Raw genomic sequence first — 10,947 nt, 5'->3', positions numbered from 1 at the left:
ATAAGCATGTGATCATATTTTTTCACAGTGAATGCTCAAAATACATGTTTTCATTCATATGTCATTCAGTAAGTAAAAAGCACAATCAGAAATGTTGTATATAATTAACTTTATTTACAGATAAATTATTCCATTTAAATAATAGAACACGCTTAATACACTAACAATAAGCATCACACAGTCAGACAAATAAAGGTATATATAAAGGGAGCAGCACAGCTTAGGGTAAGCTCTTAATAAGGTCAGCTTTGAGTCGTTTTTTATGCTGTAGCTGAATGGGACTCCGCTGATGCATCACATGGGTTATGTGTGTGCTGGGGGGCTTGTCGAGGGGCCTAACTGAGCCCACCGAGCCTGGAAAGTTCAGAATGGAAAAGCACATTGTAAACATATATATTTCAACCATGACTATGTATTACATACATATATGATAGATGAATAGATCTATACATAGATGAATGATCTCAGTAAAAATGTCCAACAAATGGAGGTAATCACCAAACTTACTTGTAATTTGTAAGCACGTAACTCATCATGGACTTTCTTGAACTTTTCCTCCAAGTCTGTGTATTTGGCCATTAGCATTTCTCTATCCTTCCTCTCTTTAAAGAAGTCCTCCTTATACACCTGAGCCTGTTGACCAACACAGCATCTGTCACAATTAGATTTAAACAAGCAAAAATACACACCCTAGAGTTAGAGATTCTACATTACAGGTCCTAGTAATATACTTCATAGTTTAGCAGATAACATGTACATCTATATTTGAGTAGCCTTATATTTGATCTTGTTGCAGCCTGATCTAGATCTCAGTTATGACCTGCCCTGACTGCTCTCAAGCAAAGTCAGTGAAGACTGGGCAGGTGCCACTGGTAGGAGAGGCTCACTGCCAATATTTACTCATGTTTTATTCTTTCTTTGGACACTGAGCTTTTTTAAGACATGGCAAGGTTTTTTGGCTGTGTAGTAGCTAAAGTTTAACTGAACCAGCCCTGCTTGCTAGCTTCCATGCTGCATCATCGCTCGCTCGATGTTGTGTACGTACTGGCCACCTCGGGGGTGGAGTTAGTGTTGGGGAACGAGCAGCAGGCGAAGTCAGAGGCCAAAACAAACACAGATACCATGACTCTGCACAGTCTAAATGGGAATGTACTGACTGAAGCGCTGCTGACAAAAAAATGATCATTTACTACTAAAAATATAATCCTTAATGGTCTCTGATCTACTCTGATCTAAGCCAAAAAACTGAATAAACAAGGCTACTGCCTATATGCATGTGGGACTAAATGTCTAAAATATGAAATAGTAATAGAACAAGACAAATAAAGCTACATAAACACAAGTAATTTGAACCATATTCTTTGAAATAATGAATCACTGCAACTATTATTATTATTATTATTATTATTATTATTATTATTATTATTATTACTAATATTCAGCATCCATCTCCATATTAGGAGGATGTTTCTTTTTTACTTCATTCTCTTTCAGTGATCTATAAGGTTTAAAATATAATTATAAACTTTAAAATAAGGTATCAAGTTACAAATCATGATGAGATTAGCCATAAAAGTAAATGCTGATTCAGTACCTGATGTTTCCAAACATTTTCCTCTCTCTGGTTTCTCTTGTGTTGAACTGCCAGGCTCTTCTGCAGGACCTAAACACAAACAGCAGTTTAGACAAGCTGTATTTACTGATGCAAAGATTCTGATTTGATCTAAAATCATCTTATGAAAGACTGCGGCAGTCATTATAAGCAAGTCTTATAGGTCAGTTAGTTTATATTTTTTAAAGTGGTACCCACTAAAAAATAAATATTGTTGTAAGGCTATTCCATGGGGTACCCTAATTGTCTTTGCACACCTCCGCTCTTCACCTTGAGCATCGTGTTAAAAGTACCATTGTTAATCTAATTAAGTCTGAAGCCTGACCAAAAGGCAGTTGACACCTCTTGCTTGAAGATGTCTACTGAGCTGAAGAACCTTTTAAATGCTGGATCTGAAATGTATCTTGTTAATATGAAATGTGAATGTCTTCGTGTTTGGTATCATTTTAATGGTCTCAGTGTGAGAAGTACAATGGTCTCAGTGAAGAAATGTTCAAGATAACCTTAATAAAACATCTCTGAACTTTGGGAGAAATGTCTCCATTCTGAAGAGACACTCCCCTTCCTGCTCCTGATGGGTTTAGGATTGCCCCGTGATGATCAAAGGCCATGATGAACAAATGGTCGTGATAGTCGGTAAATAGTGCCAAATTCTAATTTCCATGTGAATATGAAGTGTATTGTTCTGGTTGGATATTTAAGGAAAGCACAAAGACCTACTCTCGGAGTTTGTCTGGTAGTATGAGCCCTCCCATGCTCTGCATGTAACCACCACTTCAAATATACCAAATATTTCACATGTTATGTAGTTTTGTTGGCTATGCCATATTTTAAACCTCTGAGGGAAACAGATAAGATTGAGTGTTCTGTAACCGCTAGTATAGACTAAGTTCTGGACCGCTGAACATCTCAACCCAGGTATCAGGCTGTTCTCACGTGTTATGTAGTATTGTTGTCTAGCTTTTATGCCCATATCTCCTATCACTGAACTATTTAACCAGACCTGGTTTTATTAGACTGATTCTACTTCTCAAGCAAGTTTGTTACTGATAATAGTTAACTGGTAATTTACCTAGTTGGTAATTATAAATGGAGTCAGATTAGTTTAAATTAGTGTCTCACCTAAGTCTCATCTAAAAGTACCAGATAGACGGAATACGCATTAGGAGGACAAGGCATAGGCCTGTTGTCACCCTCCCCTACATTGTTTTTACATACAAATAAACATATTTTCTTTTGTCTGTTTGAACTGAATACTTTCGTACTGCATGCATACATTGCAGGGGGAAAAAGAATTGGGACCATTTTTATAAAGGCCAGTACATATGCGTCTTAAGCCCTATCCGGACGGGATTAGTTTCTCAGCGGGTCCTTGGGTAATTTTCTCATTTATGGGGGGGTCCTCTGTGATTTCATTAGCTATTTATCCACTGCTACGCACCGTAATTATACTTTGGGTGCGCATTTCCATGGAGATCCACGTAAACACAACAGCTAGTGGAAATGGAGGAGCTACTGAACACGATGTCATGTGACCAAGAAAGCCAAAAAACTGATCTTTTTCAATTGTAGTCTGGATGCAAGAGTTTTATCACTGAGTAGAAGTGTGAAATATTTTTCACAGACGTCCCCGAGAAACTAATCCCGTCCAGATAGGGCATTTGAGAGCATTTTTGTTGTGGCCAGCCGAAGTTCAGTTCAGCTCATGAAAAATGGGAGCAAAACCAAAAGTGCTGTGTTTATATTTTTGTTTTAAGTACTTAATCATCAAACACTTAGTTAGTATTAATAATTAGACCACAATTTGGACGCACCCTAAAAATATTTGTTTTGTACCGTATTCAGTCTCATGATTTCTTCATTTAGCTGTTGCCCTCCTCTGGTCAGAGTGTCACAGTGCATCCTCAGCCATGCTATCTCTCTGTCTGCATCCTGAAGGCGGGCCCTCAGCTCAGCCTCCTGTTCAACACAGTCAATTAGAAACTCTTAATGAATTAAAAATGAAACAAATGTAGATCACAATAGCCTTATTCTTCCTCCTCCCCCGTTTCACAAGGTTTTCTTTTCGTACATCAGTGACGATGATGTTATTGAAGGGGTGGGAGGATGGACTGGGGAAAAAAGTGCTGTCATCCTACTGTATTTTCAGCAATGAATTAGATTTTAAATTTGTATTTAATCAATCTTTACAGATACAACAGAGAAAATGCCACTTTTACTGGTGATTCTTACAAAACCTGTTTAAAGTGTCTGAAAGATGATAGATAATTAGACTGTCACTGCCAAAAGTGCCAAAAGTCACGGGATAGCAGTACGTAACTTGATCATAAAGTGTTACCTCAGGGGACAGCTTGGGAATGCCCACATCTGTATAAGTTGTGAAGAGTGGGGTTGAACACTGGCCAGTGTGCTCATGGCAAGGTTACGTAATTGATCGGAGAATGTACAAGTTGTCACAGTGGGCACCAGATGGATGGGACATTCCATTTCTGAAGTTGTGGGCTTTGTGTGGGCATTTATAATCCCTTAATGTATAGGCAGTGTCACGTGTGCACCAGAAGTACATAATTAAAGACATCACCACCCACAGTGGCCAGTGTATGCCTGAAACACAGACATAATACTAGGTTCTGTCCCATGACTTATGGCATGCCAGTGTATATTCTCAGTCATGTTTTAAAATATCTCAAGAAATGACCAAATATATATATATATATATATATATATATATATATTTATATGTATATATATATATATATATGTATGTATATATATATACATACATATATATATATATATATATATATATATATATATATGTATGTATATATATATATATACATATATATATATATATATATATATATATATATATATATATATATATATATATATATATTATATAATATATTATTTATCTTTAATGGCTAAACAACTTAACAACTTTCTAAACAACTTAAAATGTTAAATAAAGCATTTATCATTAACTATGTGATGGTAAATGTAGAGTAATTAAATGTAAATGTATTTTTATTCAACTCAATTAAAATTTTTAATTCAATTTAATTAATTCAATTTTTGATTCAATTTATTTAATGCTTCACTATGGTAGGATTATTTTGTCTAAAGTTTAAATAATAATTTAAGAATGGTCATAAAACATAACATCACAACATTTGTTTTTTGACATTTTGATACACTGTGATAAATACTTTTAAAGTATAAATGCTGAAAAAGTAAATTCTTTACTAAAAGCAGTTCTGTCTGGTTACATGCTTCTATATCCACACACACACACACACACACACACACACACACACATATATTTATATATATATATATCTCACCATTACCACTCAGCGCTGAGTCTTACATTTCAAACATCGACTTTCTAACAAGTCCAGATCGATCTGACATTTGCATCTCGCTTTTCAAAGAACTCAAAATGACAAGTGTGCCATTATTACATTACACAAGTGTGTAATGTAATAATGAGTCACATCCCGTGTCGTGTAATAAGGGTTATTCCTGCACACTCACTGTTCTGCATGTTCACATCACTCAGGCCTGTCAGTTTAATAATTTTCACACAGTTCTCTCTCACAGAATTTTAATATATGTCTCTCTGAGAGTCTTGTGGTGTTATTATTATACAGGATGCTGAGTGTATTAATCTTTAAAGTTTTTTCATCACAGATTAATCTCTTTACTGTACCTGTCCAGTCTGTTTAGTGTCTTTCTCCTTCTCTTCTTTCCTCAGCTCGTAGCTTTTGACATGCTGTCTCAGTGTTCTGTATCGTTCAGCCCATTTCTTATTGATGTCGAGAAGCTAATAACCCCAAAAAACAATAAGAGTTAGAAGAATATTCAATTCAAATGTGCAAGCAGAAACAGCTCACTCTACAAGACTCTAAAGATCCAGACTTCCGTAAAAGTACAAGAGCTCTATCAAAAAAGTGATTTTAGTAGTTTTTGGGGTGTTCTTTAAGCTCCACACTTACTAAAGTAATCAACATTTTTGTACTTAAGTATTGCAGGTAGTTTATTGTAAAATGTACTGCTCAAGTACTGAACGTAAAAGTACAGTACTGTGTTGTGTAGTTATAACAAAAAACTGTGGAACGTTTTTAGAGTGAAAGAAAGCACAGGAGGTCTTCTTTTATAAGATCAGATTGATTTCTTGATTCACTCAGTGATGAGCAGCTTCATCAAACCCAGTGACAGTGCAGAGCATCTATAGCTCTGGCTTTAGTGATATGTGGGTTTGGAATGATTAACGATGAGTAATGATGCAGCACATTAAAAAGAATGTATCGCAGTTAAAGGATTAAATTTATTGGAAAACAAATTAAAAATAATACTCCAGTAGATACAGCATTTTAGTACAGTAGTGAAGTAGTTCTATTTCGTTACTATACATTTCTGGGTGTAAGGCACCAATGCTAAAATATTAGCAGTAGATTAGTGGGCAGTTGCCATGCTGCCACGGTTTGGTCCTTGAGCAAGGCACTCAACAGCGATGGCTGTGCTCACTGTTTACTGTATTTGTGGTCGCTATAGTGTGAATTTGTGTGTTAACTGCATGCACAGGTTGAGGGGCGAGGCCAAATTACATCTGTATCCAACGCAATTGGTGAATGTGGTTTTCTGTAAGTTACAAGCCATAGCTGCTGTGCATTAGACTGGCAATTCAAGACATCATAGTTAATAGCTGCCCATGTCATGTTAAAGAAAACACTGTTCATGTGATGTTAAAAAAAACAGGACTAACTGGATCAGATGGCATCCTCTTAAATCATTGTATTTTACACGACACTAGTAAGGAACCGGGGTGTCGCCATGTTTTCCTTCTAATTCAGCAGGTCTCACCACTGGGTGACGAGACCTGTAAAGCTAAGCTAAGTGAACAAAACTGTAATTCCTTTAAAGTCAAATGAGCGCTGGATGTTAATCTACACAGATTTCTCTCCTTAAAACCATTTATTTGGGTGAGTAAAGCACTTCTGTTTATTTACAGTAAGCGTAGATTCCCAAATTTTCCCAAATTCTTCAAAATGCTGGGGTATTTATACTAGGGATACTGCACAATGTATCATTTAAGCATCATCATTACGATGTGCACAATAGTCAATAGTTGTGCAATGTCACTTAAGGCAATTAAATCAAACACATCATGTTGCAATGTTTTGATTCTTGATATAAGAAGGGGATACACAGCGTTGTCTCTGGGTCTGTGTAAGTGATAGGCTCCTGCTGCCTGCGTGAGAGGTGCTTGAGGGAAGGGAAGCTCGGGGGAGGGGGGCACAGATATTTCCAGTTACAGTGGAATTTACGCTTTTAATCCCAGACAAAAAGCTCTTAATTAACTTTTAAAAAGCCATTTTAATGCCTGATTAAAGGGTCGATTACTGCGCTGACTCAGCTCTTGATCGGTCTGGACGAAAGACAGCTGGTGACGTCATGGCCGCCGCATTGTTTAATATCGTGATATATATTGTCGAAAAAAGCAATTTGCAATTTGTGCAATTTGTGCAGTCCTAATTCAAGATATCTTGGTAAACCCATGTCCATTTCACACCAGATTTCTCTTTTAATTCTTAATTAATTAATTAATTGATTCATTGATTCATTCATTGATTCATTCATAAATTATCCCCAAAAGTAATAGATCGAGCACAATTATTAACTTTGTAATAAATGCAATCAAATCCTCACAGAAGTGCTCCAAAACCTAGTAGAAATCCTTCCCTGAACATTCCAACAAAACTCTTTTTTTTTTTAAATCTTGATTTCAGAAAAAAAAAAACATATAAACATGTGTCCCAATACTTTTGTTTATGCAGTTTAAGCTTTATAATACTGACCTCTTGATTCTTCTTCTCCAGGTTTTGAAGCACCTGCAGAACACACAGTTATTCATGTCTCAGTGTGAAATCTTATCAGTTGCGTCAGAATGAAGGTACCAGTCATATCAGAACTGCTGTCTCAGTGCCCGGCAGATCAAGACATACTGCTTTGAATTTCCAGTTATGAGCATCATAAAATTACCCGATTACACACTCTCATGCACACAGACGCAGATACATGCTGCTGCGTACAGTCACATATTCACACCAACGCTCAAAATGCCCACCTAATCTCATTTCTCCCCCTCACCTCTAAATTAGGTGTGTATGGTGGGCTTTGGCCAGGAGGACTGAGACAAAACCTTAGATTAGGATCAAGCTCCACACTGTCACACCTGCAGAGGACATCAAAATAACAGGGGTAAATTATTAAAATAAGGATATAATATATGACAGTTTTTGGATCATGTATCAGATACAAATGTGTATCGATTGCATTGTGACATATTAGATAGACATATAGACATGTATAGGAGGGGAGAAGGAAATAAGGTTAGAAGTAACTTGCTTAATAGGAAATGCCCTTGCTTTTTGAAATTGATTAATAATTACATGGTTGAAATGACCCTGGTTTTGTTCTTCTGATAATAGTGTAGATGGTACTTTTCGTCTTTGACCTGAAGCGCTTAGTGTCCATGTCTTGCAAAAAACAATTAAAATACTAGGTTTGTAAAGTAACCCAGACTTCTCTCATACAGAGTTCCCCAATGGTGGAACAAACTAGCTTCCACTACCAGATCAGGAGAATCTCTACTCTAAAGTCCTGAAGACAGAGCTCTTCAAAGAGCACTTACTCTCCTAACACCTCTAACTAGCTAACTACTTCTAACCTCATTTCCTTCTTCCCATCCTTCCCTTTGACCTCCTTTTTGACCTCCTTTAGACCCTCATCTAAAGATGTTTTTACCTTTAACTTCTATTACTTTTGTACTTCACTACTGTAAGTCGCTTTGGACAAAAGCATCTGCAAAATGTAATGTAATGTAACGTAATGTAATACGTGTATAAACGTCGCCTTCTTCACTAACAACACGACTTGTAGCTTTATAAAGGGAAATGGATGAGTTAGCAGCTCATATGTGGATCATCTTTTGCTGAAGTGGAGAGAAAACAGCTGGTCTGAAGTTCATGCTCATAGCCTTACACTCATTCTGATGCGTGATGCTGTGCAACACCGGGGGGAGTCACATTTACATTTCTTTACATTGTGTCACAATTTCCTGATCAATAGACAAATAGAAATAATGACTCCAAAATGTCTTGAAATAAAATCATGTTAGACTAGTTTTATCTAAATCTACAGTGTAAACAGTGTATATACAGTGTGTGGATAGTGTGGTTATGTTATGAAAGTATTGGCTACCTGTCTGAATGAAGCCTGTCCATGATGCTCTGCTCTCCTCTGCTCGTCTCCGCTCAGCTGTGATAGCAGCTCTACTGAAAGCAGCCGTTGCTGTAAAAGAGGTCAGTGTTACAGCAGCAGTCGTCACTCAAACTTCTCACACGCCCACACAAAACACACACTGCACGCTGTCAAAAATTCCCTCTCAGTTTCAGAAGAATGTAGGCTGTAGTTTTCTTTAAATGTGTCTTCTGAACACTGAACAATTACCCTTTACGGATAATACTACTTTTTCATATCTGATTTAATCATGATGTATAATTGATTTGTGATAATTTGATCATCTTATGGATTTTGATCTGCAGTACAATAATTACAGTAAGTTCTACAGCATTTCTGTAAAAAAAAAAAATGTAGTATGTAATGTAACTTAACACAGTTAACCACATATTATTATAGACTAAAGACTAGTTTAAGACAGTACCATATTCATATAGAGGTGATCATTATATCATTTAAATAATAAATATCCACTTCCATACAGTAGGGTATACCGTGGTTGAGATACATTTTGTTATGAAAATTGTTGGTTATCATGGCATGTACATTTGCTTAATTCTGGTTTTGGGAAAAAATGCACCCAAACCTCTATTCCACTGTTTTTGTTACTACCATAGTAACAAAGTGTGAAACTCAAACAAACATCCTATTAATTAATTAAATGAGCCAGAAGCATATTAATCTATAGTGAACATAGAAAGTAGAAAATACTTCTTTTATTATTTATAGCAAAACTTTAACTTTAGGGTTTGAATATAGACCAATAATAATAATAATTATAATAATAATAATAATAATAATAATAATAATAATAATAATAATAATAATAATAATAATACAATTTAAGAAAAATAAAAATTATTAAGTGAAACTACTCAATGTAGTGAAACTATACTGTGAAGAAGTCAAACTATAATTTTTTTGAGATGATCATCAAAATCTGAACAGTTAATCCCTCCAATATTTATTGAGAAATCATAAAAAATGATTAAAATTTGTGGGAAAAACGAAAAGGAGTTTCACCTTCTCACATCTTGCTTACTTGTTTGATTTTAGCTATTTTAAAAGGAAGATATTGTACACATTTCATTTTGATACATTTAAGCAAATCTCTAACTTCAGCAAAGCTTTTGTTCAAATACACTTTTTATATTAATTAATTATTAAAGGGTCAATGAATAAAAATATCAATTATAAAAAAGAATTGTGAACCATTTTATACTGTATTACAGTAAAACTGTCAAGAGTGTTTAAACTGTTATCACACAGTTTATTTAAATTAGGTGTTGTATAGAAGGCTAGCTTTGGACATTTAGTCAGTGGTATCTTAGAAAGGCAACTGTAGGCCAGCTATAGTATACTTATATATATATATATTAAGCTACATCATTAAGTGTGAAAATAAGCAATTTGGCTAAATCCTGTAAGTTTACATTATGAAATAATAGTGTTAAATGTGATTTGTCTCTCTTAAAAAAATTAAATAAAACTCGTATCTCACCGGTTTTTGGGGTCTGGAGGTACAGAGATCCGGTCTAGGTCTTGTGGTCTGAATCAGCCGCAGTCTGGCTTTATATAAGCCAGGAGGAACAGGTTTAGACATGTTACCCAACAGGGGAGTTTCTACCGCCCACGCCCGGCCGAGGATTCCCCAGCACAAATAAGTTTCCATTTACCTGGATTCATCTCTAATCATCAGGCGCTCTCTTTATCCCACCCGTATTCAGACAGATCCCGCCCACTGTGCTGTGATTGGTCGGCAGTTCATACTGATACTGACAGGTGCAGAGCCAAGTGTGTCTGTGTGCTTGAGCTTGTATTGATATTTTTTGGGGACGTTTATTTTAGGTACATAGATAGATCATAGATCACTTTTAATCACTATTAATCCCAGAGGGAAACACAACAGTTCAGCGACAAGACAGAAGAAATAGCGCTAACTCAAGATAAAAATATATATACACAATTAAAATATCACATATATACAGAGATACAAATAAGATAACATAATGAAAACAATATTATTA

The 10,947-nt window shown here is 35.6% G+C and overlaps 1 protein-coding gene across 1 annotated transcript; it reads right to left on the bottom strand.

The window, feature by feature from the left end:
* Positions 1–92: 92 nt before the first annotated feature.
* LOC103028097 (TNFAIP3-interacting protein 1) lies at positions 93–10,618 on the bottom strand. The gene is made up of 9 exons (XM_007260076.4): positions 10,422–10,618; positions 8,882–8,971; positions 7,769–7,853; positions 7,477–7,509; positions 5,328–5,441; positions 3,449–3,571; positions 1,595–1,663; positions 508–633; positions 93–354 (listed from the first exon to the last, which is right to left on the bottom strand). The coding sequence occupies exons 2-9, from the start codon at positions 8,902–8,904 to the stop codon at positions 304–306; spliced, it is 624 nt and encodes a 207-aa protein (XP_007260138.1). The 5' UTR covers positions 8,905–8,971; positions 10,422–10,618; the 3' UTR covers positions 93–303.
* Between the last annotated feature and the right edge of the window lie 329 nt (positions 10,619–10,947).

Source organism: Astyanax mexicanus, chromosome 1, assembly GCF_023375975.1.
Source record: "Astyanax mexicanus isolate ESR-SI-001 chromosome 1, AstMex3_surface, whole genome shotgun sequence".
Taxonomy (NCBI): Eukaryota; Metazoa; Chordata; class Actinopteri; order Characiformes; family Acestrorhamphidae; genus Astyanax; species Astyanax mexicanus.
The sequence above is the reverse complement of the archived record's forward strand: the minus strand, read 5'-3'. Positions and strand labels throughout refer to the sequence as shown.